Here is a 27,024-nt window from a genome sequence, read left to right as displayed (position 1 = left end):
CTGATACTCAAAGTTACACCCCACACCCAGATTAACAAATTTGGCAGCCCTCCTGGTACTGATTTTAGAAGTATGACAAATGAAAGAAACACATGGTTCATTGGATTGCAACATGGTTTTCTGGATGGCTATTGAGGTTTGATGATGTAGCAGGGTCATAGTCCCTGCATGGGCCTATGACATGGAGCTGTGAAGACAAACTTTGGATTGCTGTGGATACTCCAGGATATTAGAGATACCAGGACTATTGGATAGCTGCCAAGGAAAGCTGCTGGCTTAGGTGAATCTGCCCACGCTGCAAACAGGTTAGCTGGAGAGGTGGAGTTACCCAAGCTCTTTGGAGTCCAGAGGATTTCATCTCAAGTCTCAGATACCAGATATGGAATTTCAGAATATGATGTTTGCCCTGATGGTTTTCTATGTGGCATTGATCCAGTTTTTTTCTTGCTATACCTTCTTTTTGCAATGGGAATGTTCATTTTGTTCCATTATGTGCTGAAAGCATATAACTTGTGTTTGGGTTTTATAGAGCTTACAGTTAAGACACTGTCGTGAATCTCAAATGAGACTTTTAACTTTGTACTTCTGAACAATGTTGGGACTGGTAAAGACTATGGGGACATTTAAAGTTGGACTGAATGTATTTTGCATGCTGTATGGTCATGAGTCTATGAGATCCAGGAATAGAATCAAGTTGTTTGATTAAAATGTACCCTACAGGCTCATGTGTTTTGAATACTTAGTCTCTAGCTGGTAGCAATTTGGGAAAATTTTGTTGTTGGGGGTGGGGCTTGAGGTAGAGCCTTGCTAGGGGAGGTATGTCACTGAGGGTAGGTTTTGCAGTATATATAGGCCAGCTCCAAGCCTAGTACACAGATAGTTCCTTCTTACTACTCTGGAGATGGGATGCCTAGCTGGCTGTCTGCTTGTGCCATGCTTTCCCTGTCATGATTAAACTTCCCCTCAAAACTGTAAACTGAAATAAACCCTTGCCTTCCATAAGCTACTTCTGGTCAGGTATTTTGTCCTAGCTCCAAGAAGGTAAATGCTACAAACTGCATGGCTTATTCCCAAAGCCATACCATGTGACTTGTTGATTTACAGTATGTTTTCTTTTCTTTCTTTGGTTTTTAAAAATATCTATTTATTTGAGAGGGATGGGTACACCAGGGCCTCTGGCCATTTCAAACAAACTCCAGATGCATGCATCACTATGTGCATCTGGCTTACCTGGGTACCAGGGAATCAAACCTGGCTCCTTAGATTTTGCAAGCAGGTGCCTTAACCACTAAGACATCTCTTCAGCCCCTGAAATTTGTTTTTCTTTTGCAATAAAGTCTCATGTAGCCCAGCCTAGTCTCAAACTAGCTAGATAGAGAAAGGTGATCTTAAACTCTTGATTATCCTCCTGTCTCCACCTCCTGGGTACTGGATTAGGTTGTGCCACCATACCCAGTTTTGTCTAAATTTATTTTTCAGTTTTTTTGGTTTTTCGAGGTAGGATTTCACTCACTCTCAGGGTGACATGGAATTCACTATGTAGTCTCAAGGTGGCCTTGAACTCATGGTGATCCTACTACCCCTGTCCCCTGAGTGCTGGGATTAAAGGCATGTGCTACCATGTCTGGCTTTTTTTTAATGTAGTGCTGGGAATTTAACCCAGGACTTTATGCATATATGCAACTACTCTGTCAACAAAGTAAACTATATCCCCAGTCCTGATTTGGGTAATTTTTGTTTGTTTGTTTCACATTTGCAGTCTGAAATGAAGGGGGTGGGTCTCAGGCCTGTCAGTTTGTCAGACTGGTGATGAGAGCTCTGAGCTACAAGGGAGCATACACATCAATTACTCCTGCTATAGGAGGGAAACTATTTGGTGCATGACAGGCAGAATTGGGCACTTGGGAAGGTTGGTGATCATCTGGCTGCTAGAGAGGCTAGACTCTCTAGCCTTAGCAGGAACAATGTCCTCTTCAGTTTCCCTTATAGCACACATGCTATGGGCTGGTCCACTTATTCTGACCACAGTGCTGAGTGCCAAAAATGGTGTTATTTAAATGGAACTTGGATAAACAAGGGTGCATCTAGAAAAGGGTGACCATCATAGTGAGGGGTAGAGTAGAAGGCACAGGGTACTAGTCCTGAAAAATAGTATATAAGAGCAGCTGTGAGACTACCTGCAACTACTTGAATTGCTGGCCCTAAATTGTTTCAGGAACTAGGGCAAAGTATCAGGAAGGAAGGAAAGCAACAAGATATAACAGTTGAAGCTCAACCACCTTCATCTTGCATGTGTCCAGAAAGAGAGATTGACCATCCCATCTGCAGGTCAGGCTAGGCCCCTACATTCCCTGCTCCTCACAGACACAAATGCATGTGCTATCGTAGAGGAACATGCTTTTACTCAGCATAATCTACTAATTTAAAATACTGATTGCTATGGTCTGAATGTGTCCAGTTCTCTATTCATCTGCTACATGAGAATACAACTTTATTCTCTTTCAGAGGATACAAACCTTACCAGACAACTGAACCTGGCAGTGCCTTGATCTTGATCATGTTAGCCTCCAAAATTATAAGATGTATTATCTATAAATTTCCTAATCTCAGGCATTTTGTTATAGTTGCACAAATATACTCCCACTCCCTTTCTGGATTTTCATTGCCTGTATAGTAGGCTCAAATGATGCTGGCTCACCTGAGGCAGTCATCTGGGCCAGGAATAGGAGGAAGAGGGAGGTGGCATCCACCTGAAGGTGGCCCCACTGGTCATCACCCACCACGGTGCTGCAGGTGGCAGTGTCATACTTGGCATGCAGACTGTCCTTGGTACTTTGAGTGTGCTTGAATTTCTCCACTTTGTCTACCTAAGAGAGAAAGCAAGTCATTTCACATAGCAACACCAGTTCACAGGTGGCAAAGGTCATATCCAGTGCCAATGGAAGGATCTAGACTACTTATTTTCTATCCCTGGGAACCAGAACAGTGAGAAGCAGCAGCTAATAAGAACTACACATAGTGGTTGTACTGGGGATTCCTCCGGACCATTCACTGGAAATGGCCCAGCCCAGAACATTTTAGCAAGCTCTGCACTGGCGAGGGTCAGGCCAAAGGGTGTCCTTATCCATAGATTCGCAAGTGTGGCATGTGGTAGACACTTAAGAACAGAGGGATGTAAGAAAGAAGACCTGTTTACATTTCAACTTCTCATTTACTAATGTTGCACAATATCTCTGAATGACATTTATCTTTGAATTTGTTCAGATCTGTGTACTGTATGTGTTCAAATGAATCACTTTATTTACACAAACTGGTTTATTTATCAATAAAAAAATAACATCAAATTAAGAAAATCTTATACATGTAATCTCAAAGGTCTCAAAAAAAAGTTCACCCTTTTCTGAACTTGACAGAATAAGCAATGCTATATGGCTTTCTAGAAGTTGCTTTAAAATTGTTTTCTTATAGTGTTTTTTAAGACATGTTCCCCTTTTACAGATGTAAGTTCCAAAGAGAAGTTCAGAAAGATTCCTTTGAGACCATAGCTCTATAGTATAACAAAATTATTGAGAATAATTTTTAAAAGAGAAAGTAAGGGTTGGAGAGATTGCTTAGTGGTTAATACGCTTGCCTGCAAAGCCAAGGGACTCATGTTCAATTCCCTAGTACCCATGCAAAGCCAGATACACAAGGTGGCACATGTGTCTGGAGTTTGTTTGCAGTGGCTAGAGTCCCTGGCATACCCATTCTCTCTGTCTCTCTCAAATAATAAATAAATGGAGAAAGTAAACAAAACATTTTCATTTTCTTCTTGGGAAGAAAAATTCAAACTGTACTAAGTATGGTAATTGTCACAACAATTAAAATAACAGAAATCTGATGCTCTATCACATTCCACTCACTTGTCTCATCATGCATTGGAGAAGGCCTCGCATTAGCTTTACCACGTTCTGTTGAAATAAAACAGCATCAGTAACATAACCCAGGTTTCTTGCATCTAAAAACCATTTGCTTATCCATAGATGGCCAGTAAGCCAAGGTTGCTCAACACTTCCTGGAAAATGCAGATTCCAACCAGACATGAGCATTATTATTATTATTTTTGTATATGTGTATGTGGTGTGTATGCATGTGTCTATGCAGGCATGTATAATGCATGTTCATGTGTGTGGAGACATGTGTTTGTACAGCTATGTGTACATACATATGTGCATGTATGTAGAGTCCAGAGGTTGACATCAGGTGTCTTACTTAATTGCTCTTTACCTTATTTTTTTTCTTGAGGAAGGGTCTCTCACTGAACCCAGAGCTCATTAATTTGGCTAGTTTACCTAGCAAGCTTACTCTTGAGTCCTTATGCTTCTGTCCCCCTAGTGCTGGGATTATAGGCATGTGCTGCCACATCAGGTATTTACATAGGTGCTGGGGATCACAACTTGTATCCTCACATTTTCACAGTAAGTGCTTTACCAACTGAGCCATCTCCCTAGCCCATATACAAGATTTTCCACGCTGTCATAAAGAATGAAAAAATCTTGACAAAGTTTTGGATAGGAGGGCATATCCGAGCTCTGAAATTCAGTGACTCCCCACTGACATACGATTTTTATAAGTCGAGTACTCTGGAACTTGGTGTTGTATTTCTCAGTGATTTATTTTTGTTATGCTAAAACGAATTAAGTCTACCACATCTGTCCAAAAATAATGATGTTTTGCCAAAACAGCCATTTGTGACACCACTATTGAACTATTGAGCAAAGTACTTACAAAATGCTAGTGGCAGTCAAGTTTTCTTAATAATATGATGTATTACAACTAATTACTATTAGTATCATTATAAATAACAACAATAATGTTACATTCATCAATTATACACCATATCTAAGCATTGTGCAAAACACTTGACTTGTATTATTTTGAATTTCTGTACCAATCTAATGAGGTGGGTGCTATTTTTACCCCACTCTATACATGAGGAACATGAGCCTAAGGGAGATTTATGAAATAACATTGCTCAATTCTCCCAGCTGGCAAGGGATGGAGCAAGAGAGAACTCAGACAATCAGATATTACTTACTGAAAGAAGTTTCTCCCTATGAGCATGAGCATGTCCTGTCTCATAGAACATACCAATGTTTACAGGGGATAAGTATAGTGAAGGACCCCAAAAGTTCATGTCCAGTGAAGCCTGGAAGTCAGATCCTTCTACCTCCAAAATCTTCAGATTCTAGAATGTAATCCCACTTTATGTTGGGCTGTTGGGTCAAAAATACTCCCTTCAACTACAAGATAAAAATTATCATTTTGTTATAATTGACACTTCCTCCAGTGGATACAGTAAAACATTTGTCAACTGACTTTTCATCAAACAAAAAAAGTATTTTTTTTTCTATTAAAAAGAAATACAATGGTGCCCAATTGAGAGTAATACTGCCATTCTCTAGGAGTAGGGAAGGATATGCAAATACATGGGTAGAGTCATTTTAATCAGTATGATGATGAGGTGGGGGCTGCTGGCATTTACTGAGTAAGAACTAGAGACCCTAAATGTCCCACAATGCATGAAAGAGTCTCGCAAAATGAAGGACTATACCTCCTGAGCCCAAATGCAGTGCCTCTATTGAGTATCACTGGAAGCTATTAGTGATACTCAATTAATTTTTATAATCAGAGTAGATGTTTCCTTGTTCATCAAATGATAAAAGGCATTAAATATGAAATAGTGATCTTTGGATCTCACTATTGTTTTTAAAGAAGCAGAAAATCTAGTTATCTTAGCCCAATTCAGGTAGGGTGTGTGTGTGTGTGTGTGTGTGTGTGTGTGTGCACATGCGTACATGTGCATAGATGGTCACTGTTTTGCTTTGGTTTTGCCTCAAAATTTGATGGCAGATTTGTAAGACACTAGTATAGAATTATTATTATATCAGCAAATAACTTACTTGTGTAAGACTCATCCAATTGCTAGGAGAAATAGCTAGCAGTCAAAAGTACAAGCTAGGCATGGTGGCATGTACCTTTGATCTCAGCACTTGGGAGGCAGTGGTAGGAGGATCACCATGAGTTTGAGGCCGGCCTGGGACTACAGAGTAAGATCCAGGTCAGCCTGGGATAGAGTAAGACCCTACCTCAAAAAAAAAAAAAAAAACTTTTTAAAAATACACACTGGGCTGGAGAGATGGCTTAGCAGTTAAGGTGTTTGCCTGCAAAGCCAAATGACCTAGGTTTGATTCCCCAGGACCCATGTTAGCCAGATGCACAAGGGGGGTGCATCTGGAGTTCGCTTGCAGTGGCTGGAGGCCCTGGCACACCCATTCTCTCATTTACTCTCTCTCCCTTTCTCTGTCAAATAAATAAATAAAAATAAAATATTTTTAAAAATACAAACTTTGGAATGATTAGCTCTTAGGCACCAAGTTTTTTTTTCTTACATTATCCAAGGGGAGGAGCTGGCATGTGCATGCAATGAGTGCAGTAAGTGGTGATACAACATTGTATGAAGTTACAATGATGCCGTGTACCTATATATGCACAAAACTGATTGAGTGTATATGAGAGAAATGCAGCCAGTTAGGCAAATCAACACTTTGGGGTAGAAATTTAGATGATTTTTTGTTGGTATTTTTCATTTAGAGTGATTTCTGATGTCATTATTTTATCACAAACTAAAAGATAAATGTGAAGTTCATCTTTAAACATCTAATATTCCATAGCAGAAATGGCAGATAGGTCTGCAGCCTAGCTTTTATGCACATACCGCTACTTCCTCATGGGCTTTCCAGTTCAAGAAAAAGGTGTTGAGCAGCCAAGACACAGCCATTAGTCATTATTACCTGTTCCAACTCATAGGCCTTGGCCTTATCCTCATCACGGTCGGCATTCTTCCGGTAGGCCATACCCAGCCCCCATACAGCCAGGATACTGTAGATGTTGTCCCGCACCCAGGCATCCTTCTGGTCATGGCTAGCTGACAAAAGCCCTGTGACAGGGTTCTATTAGAGAAGAGACACAGAAAGGCTTAGCATTACCCTTCAAACATGTGGTGGTTTGAATTAGATGGCCCCCATAACCTCATGTACTTTGAATGCTTGGTTCCAAGCTGATGGCAATTTGGGAGGTGGAGCTTTGCTGCAAGAGTTGTGTTGTTGGGGGTAGACTTAGGAGTATTACATCTAGCTCCCCTTGGCTAGAGCTTGGCTCACTGTGGTGGTTTGAATAAAATAGATGGCCCCCAGTATATTCAATTGTTTGTTTGTAGTTTGCATCTGTAGCCACCTCAGGCTGAAGGCAGTATCACTGGTGGATCTTAACATGTGGTGGTGGGTTTCAGGTTTCAATCTAAAGATATGCAAAGTGTGCCTAGCTGGAGTTCCTGAAGTGTGCTATGGCTTTTAACCTTTAGGCTTGTATTTCTCTCTCTCTGTTTGGGCCTGTGAAGACAGGCCATTTTCTTCTGCCATTATGGAACTTCCCCTGGATCTATAAGCTTCAATAAATCCCTTCCTCCATAACTGTGCCTGGTCTGGAAGTTCATGTCAGTGAACCTGAAGCTGTCTGCTACACTCACTCTCCTGCTGCTATTGTCCACCTGATATTGGCCAGGAAGTGATGCCCAGCCTCTGTTCTACCATCTTTTCCCTGCCATCACAGAGCTTCCCCTCAAGACTGTAAGTCAAAATCAAAACATTCTTCCCATCAGCTGCTTTTGGTTGCGTGTGTTGTCTCAGCAAGATGAAAGTAGCTGCAACCTATCTCCTGGGCAATGAATACTCACCTAAAAAGGTGGGTGAGGGCCTGGGACAAGGAACAGAGTGAGATCAGAGTTCCAGTCCTTGTTCAGTCACTAACAATATGATCTTAGGTGGGAAGCCACATCACTTTTCTGAACCTCCATTACCTCACTTGTATAAACTAGGAGATGAACCTAGAAAATCTCTAAAGAAAGTTCTAATTCTTTCATCCTTTCACCATTAGGACCACACTGTTGCAAGGGATAAAACAGTTATAAATCTGTGTGTTTCAGGCTTTAGGACTTCTGGGGCCTTCATGTCTCTACATAATTTGGCAAATTATGGGAGCAAGAAACCTGGATACAGGGCCTGCTCCATTTCCCAGCTCTGTGTGCCCAGGGAAGCCACCTGTGCTATCTGACTTCAGTCTTGTCTACAATCCAAATACTTCATATGCTTGAACAGAAGGTGCTGCACAAAAGGACATATGGGAGTCCTCTTTAGCTGTGATGTTAGTGGGATTTTTCTAAAAAAGTAGTAGACTCACTAAAAAGCCAGATCTTCATGTAAAAAAAAAAAAATATACCCAAATGTTCACAGCAGCATTATTTATAAATGCTGAAATGTAGACACTGAGCAGATACCCATCAACTGGTGAATGGATAAGAAAAATAAAATCTCTACAGTGAATTACTGTCAGTAAAAAGGAAGTACTACTGTATGTTAAATGCATACGGATCTTAAAAATGTGTTAAGTGAAAGAAGCCAGCCACAGAAGGCCACATACTAAGTGATTCCATTTATATAAACTGTCCCGAATCTATGTAAGCAAAAAGACCAGTAGTAGCTGTAGAGGAGAAATGGACAGGAGTAAGTGGTTGCTTTTTGTTTTTATGTGCATATGTGTGGGTGGGTACACATGTATACACATGCATGTATAGGTCAGAGGACAACCTTCTTTGAGCCAAGGTCTCTCACTGGCTTGGGACTCACCACACCAATTAGATTAGACAGGCTGGCCAGTGAGCCTCAAAGAACCTCCAGTCTCTGCCTTCCCAGCGCTGAGATTATTACAGGCATGTGCCACCATGCACAGCATTTTTTACATGAGTACTGGGAATCAAATTTAGGTCCTCATGTTTGCACAGCAAACACTCTTACTAACTGAGCCATTTCCCCAGTCATTCATAGGTTTCTTTTTCTTTTTTTTTACAGAGGGGATGAGACCACTCTAATATTTATTGTGGCAATGAATGCACAACTCTGATTATACCATTCAATTTACACTTTAAAACAGATGATTTACATAAGTAAATTATACATGAATAAAGCCAAATGTGTGTGTATATGTATATACACATACATTCATATATCATACATACACATTCCTATATACCTACCTACCCACCTGGAGAGTAAACCTATAGCATCCTACATGCTCAGCAAACACTCTACAACTGAGTTTTTATTGCTAGCCCAATATCTTTTAAGCTAGACCTAATAAACTCTGAGCAGAAAAACAAAATGTATGGGCTGGATAGATGGCTTAGCAGTTAAGGCACTTGCCTGCAAAGTCTAAGGACTCATGTTTAACTCTCCAGGTCCCACATAAGCCAGACGCATAGTGACGCAAGTATGCAAGGTCACACATGTACAATACGTGGTGCACGTGTCTGGAGTTCAATAGCAGTGGCTGGAGGCCCTGGTGCATCAATTCTTTCTTTCTCTCTCTCTCTCTCTTTCTCTCACTCTCACATAAAAGGCAGTCTGTTGGACTTGCCTCAAAATAAAATAGAACAAAATGTATAAGACAGAAGGTGTGTCACATAAAAGTAAAGCTTTGTTGACTTTTTTGAAAAATATACAAAGAAATATGCATGTAATAAAATGCATCATAACACTCATAACCTTGTCAGCTTAAAAATATATGTTTACACACACACACACACACACACACACACATTACCCTATAGGGCTGGTGATACAGCTCAGTGGTACAGGGAATGGTTCAGTACCCAGCATTGCAAACCAAAATAAAATGACAACCATTACTCCAAAGGGTACTATGTGATTCATAGGAAGGCACACAAAAAATTCCACTGGGTATTTTCAAAGTGATACTACCTAAATTATTAGGTAAAAAACATTGGAAGAGGGTCTGGAAAGATTGCTCAGTGGTTAAAGGCACTTGCTTGCAAAACCAACCAGCCTTGGTTCAATTCCCCCAGTAGCCAGATGCAGAAAGTGGTACAAATGTCTGGTGTTTGTCTGAAGCAGCAAGAGGCTCTGGTTTGCCCATATACACATACATGTGCAAATAAATAAATAAAATTTAAAAGATTGTTAACAGAGTTTAACAGGATCCCACCTAAAGAAGTAAATATTTGACTGACTTTTTTTTTTTAACTAATCTATACCCTCTACAAAAATATCTACAACTCAATAGATATTAACCTGCAGGAGCAATAGCATTGAATGTAGATATAGCTCTCCAGCCAACAACTACACATCAATAGCTTCAAAGTCAACGAGAACTGGAATCTAGGAATGGCTGAATGAAAGTACAAGTTTTATTCTAATGGTAGATTACTGAGTCTTTTTTTTTTAAGTCACATCAACAACAGATAACATATGCAATGGAAGCCTGATGGATAAGCCTGGGACAGGAAACAGGAAATCCAGAGTTAAGAACGCAACCCCTTTCTGGAATTCCTCACTAACTGTGAGTATACTGAGACAAACAACATTCCAATGACACAGCAGTGATGGCTTACGCACCATGCCAAGTGTGGTTTGAATTTTGAAATGTCACTGTCCTGTTAACTGCAAGTGAAGTCTTTTATTCTTTGGTTTGAGCTTAATTGCTGCTGTGGGTTAGTTCATCCCCACCCAAGACTGTTTATGTACCTTCTTCAAGTATAGAGAAGCAGGGGATCTCCACATTCAACCTCATATACTCACAAACCATGGAAAATCGGGGTGTTACTGCATTCAAAAGGAAGGAATACTTATATTATGACCTGCTTTTCCCTTTAAATCTATACAACACGATGCATTTTGTTGTAATCAAGATGTGGCTACTCCCATTCGATCACAAAGAGACCTGGCTGGAATTCAGAAGAAAGCCAGTCCTCAGACAGTTAGCCTGTCTAGTGCTGGAAAGTACTGGGGAAAAATGGCCAACAACAGTCTGAGCAACCAGAGGTCTAAGCTACTCAGAAGCAAACACCCTGACATGATGTAAATGCCAGTACAATAGTGGCACACCTCAGTGGGTAACCAATAGCTTTCTGATTGGCTAAGAGATCCACTCTGTAAAGGAACCCATATCTGGAAATGGGAACCAGATCAGAATCCTATAGAGACAAAGATTATGTTCTCCAGTGTTGTGGTGTCACCAGTCTTTGGCTAAAAGAGGGGTTACATACAGCAAATTCTCCCTAAGTTAGTAATGCTTATACCAGTGAAACTATACTTGACTTTACTTTCCATTGGAGAACCTGTTCTTTTTCAGAAGGTAGGGAGACTGGAGGAGATAAACTGACCTCTGCACTTCAGCCAAGCCACAGCTGAATCCATAGAGGAATGGGAGGATGAGCAAGAGTTCTGCTTCTATTCTGTTCTTGATCAGTGTGAGGGTGTAGGAGATAGACCCTGAGAGTACTCAACACCTACCAAAGTAGAGATCCAGAGACTCCTAAGAGCTCATCAATGAAGTAGACTTAAAACACACCCGCCATGGCTCACAGGATTTGTGAAGAGGGGGCCAAAAGATTGGAAGACCACAGGTTGAGACATCAGGCCCAGAAGCATTCTTTTCCCCCCGCCCAAAAAATAACTGACTACTGCTCCCACAATGCATAAATGACAACCCCATGGGGAATACCTGCTATCCCACTGAGGATCTAGCTCTGACCTTCAACAAATGACTTCAACAACTCCATCTAAAAACTGGAGATTAGGGCTGGAGAGATGGCTTAGCAGTTAAGCGCTTGCCTATGAAGCCTAAGGACCCTGGTTCGAGGCTCAATTCCCCAGGACCCACGTTAGCCAGATGCACAAGGGGGCACACGCGTCTGGAGTTCGTTTGCAGTGGCTGGAGGCCCTGCTGTGCCCATTCTCTCCCTCTCTTTCCTCTCTCTCTCTGCCTCTCTCTCTCTCTCTCTCTCTCTCTCTCTCTCTCTCTGTAACTCCCAAATAAATAAAAATAAACAACAAAAATATTTTTTAAAAACTGGGGATTAGGCCAACAACTTCAGCCATAGAAAAGTTTGTAGGATTAAATGAGTTAATGAGTACATCACACTTTGGACTGCATCTGACATATATGTACGCAATAATTGGAACTATGTTTTATCGACCTAACCATCTTTTATTCCTACAAATTCTTTTTCATATACTTATAATAATTTTAGGGAATCATGCAAAGATGCATAGCTAGGGAAGACTCTAAAGGTGAGTACCATGTCACCATCACTCTTAAAAAGCTATATTTTATTTATTTATTTAAGAGGGAGGGAGGGAAAGAGAGAGAGCCAGAGGTCTAGCCACTGTAAACAAAGTCCAGACACATTTGCCACCTTGTGTATCTGGCTTACATGGGTATTGAGGAAATGAACCTGGGCTTAGCAAGCAAGTGCCTTACTCACTAAGCCATCACTCCAGCCCCACCATCACTTTTATTAAGGAAAATACAAAGTCTAGGGTACTCTCTTTTATCTTTACTGATATTATTATTAGTGGAAACACTTTATCCTCTTTTTGTGTGTATGCATATGTATGTGTGGTGCATTATGTGTGGCGTATGCATATGTATATGCAGATATGCATGCATGTGAAGGCCATAGAATTTTAGGCATCCTTCTCAATTGCTGATCCATATGCTTCCTGAGGATGGGTCTCTCCCTCAACCCAGAGCTGCCAGATTTTGATCAGTCAGCCCCAGAATTCTCTGGTATCATCTTCCCAACACAACTGGAGTTACAGAAGAGTGTGGCCATACCCAGCTTTTTATGCAGGTTCTACAACTCAGGATAATCTCAGGCCCTCCCAGAGTCTCTTAAATGGAAAGTTCTTAACAGCTAAGCCCTTCCCCCAGCCAGCCTCCTTCTCTACTTTTGTGAAACAAGGGCGTACTTTGTAGCCCAGGCTGGCCTGGAAGTGGAAATCCTTTGGCTTTAATGTCCCGAGTGCTGAGGTTACAGGCATGCACATGTTGGTCTCTACTAATATTACTAAAACAAAAGAACCATGACAACTGTCCACCCTCCCCACTTCTAGTGTAGCAGCCTTGAATTTTGCTCACTCATGTACCTCTTCTCTGTTCTACTTCAGTAACCTCTTTATGCAACTTGCATGGGAAACTGTAATATGCATAGCTAACACAAGTAACTTGCCATGTAATAGAGCTTCTTTTATTATTATGTGTATTCTTCTGTTCAGTCTTTCTCTAGGAAACCCTGAAGAAACAAATCAGACATGTATAGTGTAAGAACTCTGGGAATGATTCAAGCAGGAAGTGGTCTCATTTTCTCTTTGAAAGTAGAATAGAAAGATTTTTGCATCTAAGTTGGTCAGAAATATGGGTCTATAGTTTTCTTTTCTTGTTGTATATGTCTGTTTTTGGTATTAGGGAGACGCAAACTTCATAGAAGGAGCTGGGGAGGGTTCTCTGTTCTCTGATTATGTGAAAAAGTTTGAGAAAAAGTGGCTTCCGTTCTTGATGAAGCCTTGGTAGACTTTGGCTGTGAATCCATCAGGTCCTAGACTTTTCCTTTTGAGGAGGTTTCAGCTTAAAACACACACACCATGGCCCAGGGAATTTTGTGGAAGAGGGGGCAGAAAGATTCTAAGAGCCACAGGGTGGGAAGGAATATCCAGAGGCATTGCCTCCCCATTACTAGTCAGCTGCCCTTGCAACTCATACCACACCATGGTGAATGCCAGCAGTCCCACTAAGGAGGGCCCTCAGTGGAATGGGGACAGGGAGGAGGGAAATGATGGCACCAACGCATGATGTGGCCATACAAAGTTTCTACCTAATAGAAAAAAGTGAAAACAGGGAGGGTCTTTGAGCAGGCTGAGCAGAAGCTGAAGCCCAACCTTCTCTTCTCAGGCGTGTACTGCTGTACTGTGAAATGTCCACCCAGCTCTACAAACACGAGTCCTTGAGTCAGCGCCTGCAGGCCTACGGGGAGCACTACCTCTGACCACTTTAACAAGTGAGATTGCAATTACCCCAAGAGGTAGTCCTGTCCTGAGCACAGGATGGAAGGCTGGTAAAACACTGCCCCTTCCATAGCCATCTCCCTTTAAATGCTTAGATACCAGGGCAGCAACCTAGACTAGGATGGGCAGATCATACACACCCCCCATTCTTGTTTTTCCAGGCTGCTACTTTGGTGGAGGAGGGAGAGTGTTTCCAGTAGTTGCTAAGGCTCCATCTCCTTCTTCTAGCTATTACAGTGACTTCTCCCAAAGGCTGGTGAGAGCCATGGAAGACCAACTTGCCTGAGATGGGCCAGGCAGGACAGCCCTGGAGCTTGCCCAGGAAGAAAGCTCATTAGCAGAGTTATGAAAACAAAATAAAACAAAACAAAAAACCATGTTTTGGTATTCAGTTATCAATGATATCATCTTTAGAAGTATTATGAGAAATATGTGAGGTATTCATGGATTCCTGACCAGATCTCAAATTCTATGGAAAAGATAACATAAGGCTTCTTTTTTTTTTTTTTTCTTGGTTTTTCGAGGTAGGGTTTCACTCTGTTCCAGGCTGACCTGGAATTCATTATGGAGTCTCAGGGTGGCCTCAAACTCACAGGAATCTGCCTACCTCTGCCTCCCGAGTTCTGGGATTAAAGGCATGTGCCACCACACCCGGCGAGGCTTTTTTTTTTTTTTTTAATAAGGTAGGATCTCATTCTAGCCCAGGCTGACCTAAAACTCACTTTGTAGTCCCAGGTTGGTCTCAAACTCACACTGATCCTACCTTTGCCTCCTGAATGCTGGAATTAAAGGGGTGCACCACCATGGCAGGACAACAGAAAACATTTTTATTCATTAAAAATAGTAAAAACAGGGCTGGAGAGATGGCTCAGTGGTTAAAGCATTTGCCTGCAAAGCCAAAGGACCTCAGTTCAATTTCTCAGAACCCATATAAGATGGATGCATAAGGTGGTACATGTGTCTTAAGTTCATTTGGAGTGGCTGGAGGCCCTGGTAGGCCCATTCTCTCTCTTGTTCTCTCTTTCTCTCTGCCTCTCTCACTCTCTCAAATAAATTAATAAATAAATAACATTTAATAATAATAATAAAAATGATAAGTAAAAAAGTAGGTAAAAAGAGGAGCTGCTTCAAATAGGAAATGGCTGACTTCCCAACTCAGATTTAGATGGGTAAAACAGAATAGTAAGGTTCAGAATAGTAAGGTTAATAGTAAGGCTAAGGAAGCCAAGGTTATAGCAGTAAATTTCAGTGGGCATGAGGGTACAGTGGTAGACAGTTAACCAGAGAAGACCAGGTACACAGCTCCCTAGGGTGGTGTGCAATTCTTTTCGAAAATTAATTGTGAACGTTACTGTATGAATATGGGTCATATTCCCCTCTGGTTATGCTCTTATGTTCCCTCTCCCCTGTCCCCATTCCCCTGAGGGCCCTCATCAGTAGGATTATCAGTATTCACTGTGGGGTCATGAATGTACCAGTAAATCCCTCTGAGAGACAAGGCCTGGGATACTCCTTTCTACCCTGTGGCTCTTACAATCTTTCTGACCTCGCTACTGCAATGTCTCCTGTGTGTTATAAATCTCATTTAGTGTTGAGCTCTCTGGAGCCTCTGCTTTGAAGCATTTTAGGCCTCCTCAGTGTCTACAGCCATCTCTCTGGAGGAGGTTCTCAAGCTAGCAGTGAGAACAGCACACATATTCAATTTTCCACTCCCTCTGTAATGTCTCCTGGAACCTGACAATGTGATAGAGATGACTCTTCTTGTGCTAGGCAATTCTTTCTTTTCTGGTCATACTTATAGATCTTGGATGCCCCATATACACTGCTATATGGGCCTGGTAGGACTATCAAACTGGGTATCTGGGACTTTGGAGTACAATCAGCTCGAGACCCTCATGTGTGCTTGAAATCATATACTTAACACTGTAATTTTCTGTTGATACAATTAAAACAAAGGACTAAACTCTTCATATAAGCTCAAGAAACAATGCTTGTACAATCTTCTTGACCAGTGGCAATACAAAGTTGATTCTTTGAAAAAAATCAGGGAATGGGTTAGAGTTTAACAGTACACGAGAGCCGGGATGCTGAAATGGTGATATACTCTGCTTCTCAGAGGATGTGTGAAAGTGGAGGGAAGGGTGGGGAAGGCCTGGAATGTGGATGCTGAGCCAATACTGGACCTGTAGAACATTTAAGGACTTGGACAGTACACTGGACCAAATTAGATGCAATTCAACTAGGACTCATCTATTGGGCTTATGTGTTTAATAAATGTTTGCTGAGCTAATTTTATTAGCCATCACTCCCACATTTGAAATGACTCAGCACCCTTTATATAGATACCCCACCCCCAAGATCCCAACAAATGTTAACACAGAGCCTCTCCTCTTTTTTAATTTTTCCCACATCATCCCCTACCCTAGCAGCTACCTTGGGACCCAGATGCAGTCTACTCTTACACATCTGTGCCCAAGAAAATTCAACTGTCTAAGACTGAGTGCAAGATTTTTTTGTTTGATTATTTTTATTTATTTATTCGAGAGTGACAGAGAGACGGCAAGAGAAAGAGGCACAGTGAGAGAGAATGGGGGCGCCAGGGCCTCTAGCCAATGCAAACGAACTCCAGATGTATGTGCCACCTTATGCATCTGGCTTACATGGGTACTGGGGAATAGAGCCTCAAACTGGGGTCCTTAGGCTTCACAGGCAAGCACTTAACCACTAAGCCATTTCCAGCCCTGAGTGCATGTTTTACCTGCAGATTACCAACAACAAGCCCCAGTATCACAGAGGTTATGCTGTGCTAAAAGAAGAAATGTGGAAGTATGCATAGCCTAGTGGTTGAATGTTTGCTTGCATACATGAGGCACTGATTTGATCCCCCATACTCCTTCAGCAAATGAAGTAGTTTTCCGAACTACAGAAAAGATTGTCCCACTGACCTGTCAGCCCGAAGTGTATACTTGGTATTTTCTATCCCAGAGAAGACTACTCAAGTGAGTTTCTGTCACTTAAAACTGAAAGAATCCAGACAAATACAACCATAAATATCTACATGGCCATACAGAACTAGAGAATATGAAAACATCTTACGATATGTTGAGGCAAGAAAAGCAATATGGCCTCAAAAATACAGGGCAAAGCAATTGCCTCAATGCAAATGCAAAGCTGAGGCAATAGTAAGGCAGAATACATGTACACCTAGTGGTAACACCCAAGTGCTAACATTTAACAGTTTGCAGTTTAATCTCTAGCCATGGGGTGCAGTGTGCATAGCTGAATATCATCATCTACACACCAGGAATGGCACAGAGAATACAACTTGTGTTTCTCCTACCTCTACCCCATAACCTAAAGAACTCCTTACTGATATTCCTGCTTCTATTACTGGTTCCTTCTGATCCATTCTCCACAAAAGATGGTCATAGAAGGACCTAGAGTCTTGACCTTGTTGCCTTGCTCAGAATACTACAGTGTTGACAAGATAGACCACCTGAAGCTCATGTGCTAGCTTTTCCAATCACCTCATACTCACTGCTTAGCTCACCAGAAATTACAATGAGTATGCATTGCACTTTGGGCCTGTGCACATGCTAATACTTCCTCCCCAGTGAAGCCTTCCAGGCCTTGAGGCTATCAATTCCCTTTTACTTTACTCCATGGCACAAAGGTCAGAGGCTGTAGGCCAAATCTATCCTTAGTGGGCTTTTCTTTGGTGTATGAATCGTGGAGCATACACCACCACTTTGCTCTGTTCCAAAGGAGGAGAGAGTATAGTTCTGTTACTCAAATGAAATACAAAGAAGAGTCAAAGATAAATAGTGATAATACATGACTACTCAATACCACCACCACTCAAACTGGTAAAGCAAAAATGTAGAAAATGAAAAATGCTATCATAAAACCTCCAGAAACTGGTTAAGTTCATTTTGTTATGCTGGCATCTTGTTCTAGCAACTACCTTTAAAAATATTAAAGGAGTGTGGTAAAGGACAATGTTTTGAAACAATTTTAGATCTCTTCCCTGTATGGGTTATTGCAGCCCTGTATTTGTGAATATAGGATTCAAGGACATTTCCTTTGAATTACTCGTGTGTGTGTGTGGTGTATGCATGTGTGTATGCATGTTTATGTGCGTGTGGTTGCACATATGTGTTCAGGTGCATATGTGTGTGGAGGTCAGAAGTTAATGTTAGGTGTCTTCCTCAGTTTCTCTTCACCTTATTTGTTGAGAGAGTCTCTCACTAAGCCCAGAGACCACCAATTTGGCTCACTATCTAGTCAGCTTGCACCATGATCACCTTTCTCTGCCTCCAGAGTGCTGGGACTGCAGGCACGCCCTGCACAATCTGGCATTTACGTGAGTTCTGGGGATCTGAGTTAAGTTCTTCATGCTTGCATGGAAAGCACTTTACTGACTGAGCCTAATCATCTCCCTAGCCCTACTCAAATGTGCTACCATGCCCAAACTCTTGACAGAGAAGCAAAGTGTGCAAACCAATGGAGCCTGTTGTTGTTAAGCACTTACCAGTATACCACGGGTAATGAACAAGAAGATAGTGGCACAAAGGGTAGCTGGTAAATAAGGCTGCAAGGCCTGGTAAGCAACAGGGAGAACCTGTGGTTGTATTCTTGGTGCAATGATGGTCAGTAGAAGGCTGTAAGCAAACAGCAGTGGAATCTGATGCCTGTTGGAAAATCACTGACTTCTCTGAGAGGAGAGGTCAAGAGTGGGAGCAGGGAATGGTAGATCAGGATGCAAAATGATGCTTTGATCATCTCATTCACTACACAATTCTCTTCATTTTAGGTGGCAAATGAGAAAACAGGGTCTCTTGTTCACTGATGTGCTCACCAGGCTAGCTGACCCATGAGTTTCCCGGGGAATGACTCTGTCTCTGCATCCCTTCACATCACAGTAACACTGGGATTACAGCCACCCACCACAGTGTCCAGCCTTTACATGAGTAATGAGAATCAGAACTTAGGTACTTATGCTTGCGTAGCAAGTGCTTTATACACTGAGCCATCTCCTCAGCCATAATAACCGATTTCAAAACATCTTAAAGGGCTGGAGAGATGGCTTAGCAGCTAAGGCACTTGTCTGCAAAGCCTAAGGACCCATGTTGGATCTCTCTCCAGATCCCACGGAATCCAGATGCATAAAAGTGAGGCAAGCGTAAAGTCACACATGCATGCTAGGTGGCACAAGCATCTGGCGTTGCACTATAGTGGTTGAGGCCCTGGTGTGCCAGTTCTATTTCTCTCTCTTTAAAAATAAATAAATAAATAATTTAAAGTCTACTTTGATAGTAATATAATAATACCAACTTATTTTTGGTCAGTACTTGCTTGATAAAGCTTGTCTCTTTACATTAATTTCAACTTATCAGTATTCTATTTGAGACTTTGCCTCTGATAAACTGTATATAGATTTAAAAACACTTAAAAAAATCAACTCCTACCAAATCAGAGAGCCAGAGCCTCAGAGGCCCCCAACACCTCAGCACTGAAGCAGACCAAAAATGAACCCAACATGGCTCAGGGAAATTTTGCGGAAGAGGGGGTGGAAAGAATGTCAGAGTAACATGTTGGGTCATGATTTGCAGAGACATTTATCATACCAATAACTGGGGGCTAACTCCACAATGCACGACCCATTTTCATTAACAAGGAGGGTCTAATGGGAGGAGGTAGATCACAGATGAGCCTAAATAATGGTACCAAACTGCTTGTATTTACTGAAAAGAAAACTAATAAATTAAATTAAAAAAATAATTTCTACTATCTGGATGGTTTTTTACTGCGTTTATTAATATAGTCAGACTTATTTGCAACTTGTATTGTTCTTTACATTTATTATGCTCTTATTTCCCAACCTCCCATGTACTCCTTTTCTTGGACTAATAAGGGTTACTTTATGCCTCTATAGTTTTATAAGTTACATATTCCATTTATATTATTAAAATTTTATTTGCTTATTTATTAGAAAGAGAGAAATAGAATGGGTACTCCAGGGCCTCCTGCTACTACAAATGAACTCCAGATGCATGCACCACTTTATGCACCTAGCTTTATGTGGGTATTAGGGAATCAAATCTGGGCTATCAGGCATTGCAAGCAAGCACTGTTAACAGCTGAGCCATCTCTCCAGCCCCCACTTATATTATCTTATGTAATTCTTAAATGTGAATTCTTGACTTAAAAGATGTAACAATGCCTTTCCCTCCTTCCTTAGGTGATAAAGCTTAAAATGCTTTAACTCCAGTCTTTAGTAAATCTTGTTACATTTTGCAATATGTATATTGTTTTAACCAAATTATTCTTTATTACTGTTGCTTTTTGTTCCATATTACATTTTTTAAAATATTTTTTGTTCGTTTTTTATTTATTTATTTGAAAGTGACAGAGAGAGAGGGAGAGAAAGAGACAGATAGAGAGGGAATGAGCACACCAGGGCTTCCAGCCACTGCAAACGAACTCCAGATGCGTGCGCCCCCTTGTGCATCTGGCTAACGTGGGTCCTGGGGAAACAAGCCTCAAACCGGGGTCCTTAGGCTTCACAGGCAAGCACTTAACCTCTAAGCCATCTCTCCAGCCCCCATATTACATTTTTTATTTATGCCATTCTTTTCATTTCAAATTCTACTGTCATAAATAGCAACATGTTGTCACTACCCTAGTCTCTTGTCTAATTTGTTATATCCAATAATTTGTACTATGGCAAATACTGCTTCAGTCATCATTTTTCTAGTTTGTATTCTCTTAACATTACTTCATACTTAACACTTTTATTAATGAGCCTTCAAATGGAGCCATTACTGAAAATATAAACAAAACTAGAATTTTTTTTTATTTGGCCTAAAATAAATCTAGAATTTTGTTTCTTTTTTTAAAGTCAATCAATTTTTAGAATTATTCCCTAGACTTTGTTCACAAACTTCAAAATGACCAGTTTATAGACATAGCTCTTTCTTTTTTGAGAGAGAATTGGCACATCAGGGTCTCAGTCACTAAAATCGAACTCTAGATGCTTGCACCACATAGTGGGCATGTATAACCTTGTGCTTGTACTTGCTTCACCTTTGTGAGTCTGGCTTACATGGGATCTGGAAAGAGATTGAACATGGATTCTTAGGCTTTGCAGGCCAGCACCTTAACCGCTAAGCCATCTTTCCAGCCTGACATAGCTCTCTCTATCTTTGCCTTAAAGGTTCAAATAATACTTAGCAACAAGTATATTTGGCAAATGACAAATGAAAAAAGTTCTCTTGCACTGGAGAAATGGCTTAGTTGTTAAGCACTTGCCTGTGAAGCCTAGGGACCCCGGTTTGAGGCTTGCTTCCCCAGGACCCACGTAAGCCAGATGCACTAGGGGGTGCACACGTCTGGAGTTCGTTTGCAGTGGCTGGAGGCCCTGGCATGCCCATTCTCTCTTCCTCCCTTCTCTCTATCTGCCTCTTTGTCTCTCTGTCTGTCATTCTCAAATAAATAAGATAAAAACAAAAAAAAAAAAATTTAAAAAGTTCTCTTTCACAGACACAGAAAAGAAATTAGTTGACATGCTAGCTGATATGAATAAAATATCAACTCTAAAGGAAGAAAAATGATCATCTTACATTATGACAAAAAGATTTCTAACTGGTGAAATGAATATAAATTTATCTCAATTTAAAAAGCAAATCAAAAACAGTGTTCAGAGCTTATACTACATGACATTGAAAAATGCCTCAATAAACATATGTACATATCAACAGAAGATGAGAAAACACAGCATAAACTTTAGAAACCCAGTTCATTCATTTGCTTATTGTGACAAAATATATATAACAGCCTAATACTACTCAAAGATGACAAGACTCTAAATAGGTTGGCCCCTAAAACTGAATAGTTTGTTGGAGTAGGATGGGTACAGGGTAGCAAGAGACAGGAAGGTTTAGTAATTCTGCACTTGTGGACTCACAGGATTTCCCAGCAGAATAGTGCCTGGAGTGTCGTTAGCCAGAGGAACAGAGGGCAAACGTGAGGGCATCTCACCAACTACCCCCAAAATAAACATAATTAAAGGCTCAAACAACTGTTTTTAATCATTAAAATGTTTGGGAGGAAAGTCCAACTATGCAGATTTGCTTTATCAAAAAGACAGTTCTTTTGCTCCTGAGGAAAGGCAAGTCTGGACCCATAGCTGGGCCATTAGTGTGGCTCAGAATCGCTAAGAGGTATTCCAACAAGGATTGAAGGGTACCTTTAATGTGTCTGGGACATGTTTGATGTGTAAGAAGGAAACAATGAGGTTTCTGTACTTAGGATTTCATTGCATCAATGGGACCCATAATTAATAAATTATATTTAAAATAAATAAAATAAATGTTCAAAGACCAGAAAACAATTCATAGGCTGTATTATATCTTTCAGGAAAAGGAGCATCTTGGGCCAGAATGGTCATGTGAAGAGCACTGAGTACTGACATGTGGAACATATATATCAAGAGCATGCACTATTTACTGATTGCCCACAAAGAGCCAGACAGTGTGCTAAGCAGTCATTTTTTTTCCTTTACAATAATTCAGAGGAAGCAGGAAAAATCATTGCCATTTTACAGATGAAAGGTGGGCTCAGAAAGGATGACCAAAGGTCATATATATTGTTCACAGCAGAGCTGAAGATGCAAATACAGGTCGGACACAAAGAATCGACCTTACTCCATTCTCCTTACAGCCCCTTCTATCATAGCCACGAAGGGAAAGACTTTCCACTGGGATTTTAATACACTTTATAGTTATATGCTGAGAATAGAAAAAAGTAACCTCGCTTTCTCTGCTTGCTCTTTCATTTCTCAACGTGAATGCCATTTCTACATCACCAAATCGAGCTGGGGGGCTCATTCTCTAGAGCTCCCCAAATAAAGACCATGATCTTTCAAGTGGAATTGCAAAAGCCAATAAACTCTGGAAATTTAAAGTGTTTTCCTAAGTTTGCAGCAAGCTTGCTTGGTGGCAAAAGATGATCTGATTGAGTATGAAGGTCTTTTCCCCACTCCTTGTGAGGTATGTAAAGAGTCATATTCTGATGCACTAATAATGGCTGTGATTAAGGGATAGTGCCCAAACTGCTGCAGGTATTAGACACACACACACACTCACACACACACACACACACTCTCTCTCTCTCTCTCTCCCTCCCCTCCATATATATATTTAAATCCAGATATTTCTGACTTATACATCTGGCCCAAAGAATTTCATATAGAACTCTAGACCATTACCCTATTCATAAGCATCACTGCATGATATACACTGTAACCATTTGTTGTTTGTAGTGCTGGGGATTCAACCCAGGGTATTGAGAATGCCAGTTGAACTGCTCTAGCATTAAGCCATACCCCCAGAAGTACTATTTATTCAATTTTGTAATCAGAGCAGTACCTTGCATACAAAAGACATACAAAAAAATATCATTAACGAGGGACCAAGGCTGAGAAATTTTACAAGAAGGAAAATGTTCAGTGTTTGAGAATGACCATGCCTCCCCAACTTGTAGGCCAAATCTCTAACCACCAAATGCTACTTTCTTTTTTGACTCTGAAAGTCCTAAAAATAGCTGCTGTTGACTGAGGGTATGCAATATAACTGATACCTTCACTAGCAATAAAAATAGTTCAGTGGTCTTACATTAGGGACACACATACAACTTTAGCCCAGTACAAAGCATAGCAGACATATTCATACCTCAGATACTTCAGAGCATATGGGCAGCTTCATAGCACACTCTCTCCCTTACCTCCCTTCTTTCTCTAAATCAAAAGAGGGTCTTGTCACTAGCCAAGCGCTCTAACACCAGCAATTTTGCTAGCAGAAAGTACCAATCAGCATAGGCTCTAAGGTGAGTCTCAACAAGGTAACTCATGGGAGGGACAGTAACACAGTAGTAGACACCCACTCTCCAGAGTGTCATCACTCCTGTCTACTGTCCCCACAGTTCAGAGTTCACCTTCCTCATTCAGGGCATGTCGTCCAGCGTACACACCTCTCCTCTTTCATCCAAGAGAAGAGTCAGTACACAAGAAGGCATAAGGGCACCAAGGGGACTCATTCTTCCTGGAAGAGTAGCAAACACTTGTTGCATGCCCTGATTCTGGGTAAAGAGAATGGGATGGCAGTAGAGGCGTGGGTAGTCATGGATTCAAGTAGGAAGCCTATTATATTAAGCAACTGCAAGCTCTCGTGTCACAGGAGTGGACAGAGGCCTGGGGGAGAATGAATAATATGCGAAGGCAGTTCAGGGTGTCCTCTTGGGGGGTCGTCTCTTTACCTGGTAACACAGGATGGTCTGCTGCACCAGCCTCGCGTACCCGTCCAGGCGGACCCCAGAATTGCTCCTGCTTCGCATCTCGCCCACGTCGCCGGCCGTGTCTGTCCGACTGCGTCTCCCTCAGTTACAGTCAGTTTTCCGGATGGGGCTGGAGGGAAGAGATCGGGACTTTTCAAAATGATAGAACCAAAGTATGACTGTAAAGCAAGCCAACCAGAGTTTCAAATGGGTGGGCTGGGCGGGGCAGGGGAGGAGACTGGGGCTGGCGCTATGCTGGAACCCGCCCTGACCAGGCCTCGCAACACCCCCGACGGTCCGATGTCTCCGGCCGCCGGGCTGGACTAGCCAGGAGTTCAGTACCTGGCGTCAGAAAAGGGCCCTGCCCATCCCCTTTGTTTATGAGGTGTTCCGGGGCTGGAGCAAGAAGCTCTGGGGGCCCGGTTGCCAGGGAGCCCGCACTGGCGGACTAGGCCACGCCCCTGCCCCCAGCGCGGAACCCTCCAAGTCGTAGCGCGGGGTGGGGGGGACAGAAAAATGGTACGGTCCGCCGGAGCCGGCTCTGAGTGGGAACCAAATTACCTCCTCGGGTCTTTTCCTGCCCCAACCCCAGCGGAAGGGGAGGTATGGGGGCTTTCAGCCGTTGCCACCCGGGTCCTCCGCCCTCCCCTCAGACCTGCTCCTGCTGCGGAGCGGAAGCCGGACCCGGGTCCTGATGGCACGGCTAAGGGGGTCGCACGCTCTGCCTCCAGGCGAGCCCACGGTCCCGTCCTAACCGGAGCTGAACCCTCAGGGTCTTGGCCTGAGGAGGAAGGAAAATGGGGCAGCACATGGGCAACCTGGATAACCCTGCTCCAGGCAGGGGATGAGTCGGCTTCCCGGAGCCGCAGTAAAGTCTCCCGGGCGGGCCATCCACTGCACCTCAGGCAGGAGAGTGGCGCGTGGGCCAGAGCGAACTTCCGCGGACCGCGATCTTAGCTCCGCCCCTGTTACGTGCCTCCCCCCCAGAGCTGACTCCTTTGTGGTGGGGGACTGTGCTGTGAGCCAAGGGGAGGCTAGAACTGGATCGTCCAGCAACACACTCCAATTGCCTTCGGTCCTTGCCTTGCCTGGGCCACGTTCACAGTTCATCTGCTGGACTGTAACTTGAAACTTGGTGTTCATTAGTTCTTACAGCCACTAATTACCTACAGTCCACAGCCTTCATTTAGTATTCATTGTCCACTAAAATCTACCATATAAACACGTTCAACTAGACAGCTAGACTAATGTGATTGTCAAACCCTTTGCTAGTTTTCCAGGTCACTGACTGAACGCTATCTTTGGCTCAAGGGCCAGTTCAGCTCCTATTAGCACCGCCCCCCCCCCCCATTTTCTGGATTCCTATAGTAATTTTAAAAAACATTTTATTTATTTACTTATTTGACAGAGGGAGAGGCAGATAGAACTGGCACGCTAGAGCCTACAGCCACTGCAAACAAACTCTAAACGAATGTCCCACTTTGTGCAACTGGCTTACATGGGTACCAGGGACTCAAACCCAGGCCCTTAGATTCTCAGGCAAGCACTTTAACTGCTAAGACATCTCTCCAGCCCCGACGTCAATTGTTTAAAGTAAGATTAGCACTCAGTGTCGGTTCAAATTGCACTGAATTCCCCTTCTGCTATATGTAGGTACATGTTGTTTCAGTTGCTTGAATTTCAGTGTTTATATCTATAGGATGGTGATAAGATAATAATAGTACATACTTCATAGGGTGACAAAATTAAGAGCATTTAGCTGCACATGCACATGTGCCTGGCTTTTAAGAAAGCGTTTAATCATAGCTATTTTCATCACCATTTGGCAACAATATATTGACTAGTACTTATGATTTCAGCTCTGGGTGAGGCATGTTTTCTGAACTGGATTATGAATTACTCATTGAAACAATCTGATATCTCCTATCATGTCTGGCACGGTGTTCAATGTGTAGTTAGAACTCAATGTTGATTACGTGTGAAAATGAAAAAAACAGTGTTAAAATGGAGCTGGGCATGGTGCCGCATGCCTTTAATTCCAGCACTCGAGAGGCAAAGGTAGCAGGGTCACTGAAAGTTTGAGGCCACCCTGAGACTACAAACTAAATTCCAGGTTAGCCTGAGCTAGAGTGAAACTCTACCTCGAAAAAAACAAAAAGTGTGGGCTGGAGGGATGGCTTAGTGGTTAAGGTGTTTGCCTGAAAAGCCAAAGGACCCAGGTTCAATTTCCCAGGACCCACGTTAGCCAGATGCACAAGGGGGCACACACATTTGGAATTCATTTGCCTTGGCTAGAGGCCCTGTCATGCTCTCTCTCTCCCTCCATCTCGGTCAAATAAATAAAATAAAATATTTTTTAAGTGTGAAAAATGAGTCTGCTTATATGGCTCCCCCTATGATTGTCCTTAACTCAAACACTTAACCCCTCATTGGCTCGTTTTTTTTCTTTGACACTGGGTCTTGCTATGTATCCCAGGTTGGCCCCAAGCTCATGGCAATCCTCCTGCCTCAGCCTCCCAAGTGTTGAGTTTATAAGCATGCACCACCACATCCAGCTCACAATTTTTTTGTTTATTTTAATAATTCTGTTGAGTTAGGAAGCAATGCATGATGTACCACCATGAAGAATTTTCTAGGGTGTGGGGGTAAATAAAAATAAACATTATCATATTAAAATCTCTTAATATGTACTCTTCACTAGAGTTTTCATATATTCTGTACCTAAAAGCTAGAA

At 42.0% G+C, this 27,024-nt stretch overlaps 1 protein-coding gene across 4 annotated transcripts in view; it reads right to left on the bottom strand.

Annotated features, from left to right (window-relative positions):
* The window catches only part of Phka2 (phosphorylase kinase regulatory subunit alpha 2), a 79,613-nt gene extending 54,378 nt beyond the window's left edge, over nt 1–25,235 (bottom strand). The window contains exons 1-5 of one of the 4 annotated variants that reach the window (XM_045140195.1): nt 24,852–25,235; nt 24,273–24,420; nt 6,834–6,992; nt 3,903–3,950; nt 2,699–2,867 (exon numbers count right to left, since the gene is read on the bottom strand). In XM_045140195.1, coding sequence (XP_044996130.1) covers nt 2,699–2,867; nt 3,903–3,950; nt 6,834–6,992; nt 24,273–24,350 — 454 coding nt within the window. In that variant the 5' untranslated portion in view covers nt 24,351–24,420; nt 24,852–25,235. Of the gene's footprint in view, nt 1–2,698; nt 2,868–3,902; nt 3,951–6,833; nt 6,993–24,272; nt 24,421–24,632; nt 24,751–24,851 lie in introns of those variants that run through there. The other 3 variants (XM_045140192.1, XM_045140194.1, XM_045140193.1) reach the window with 3 other exon arrangements.
* Between the last annotated feature and the right edge of the window lie 1,789 nt (nt 25,236–27,024).

Source organism: Jaculus jaculus, chromosome X (assembly GCF_020740685.1).
Source record: "Jaculus jaculus isolate mJacJac1 chromosome X, mJacJac1.mat.Y.cur, whole genome shotgun sequence".
Classification (NCBI taxonomy): domain Eukaryota; kingdom Metazoa; phylum Chordata; class Mammalia; order Rodentia; family Dipodidae; genus Jaculus; species Jaculus jaculus.
The sequence above is the reverse complement of the archived record's forward strand: the minus strand, read 5'-3'. Positions and strand labels throughout refer to the sequence as shown.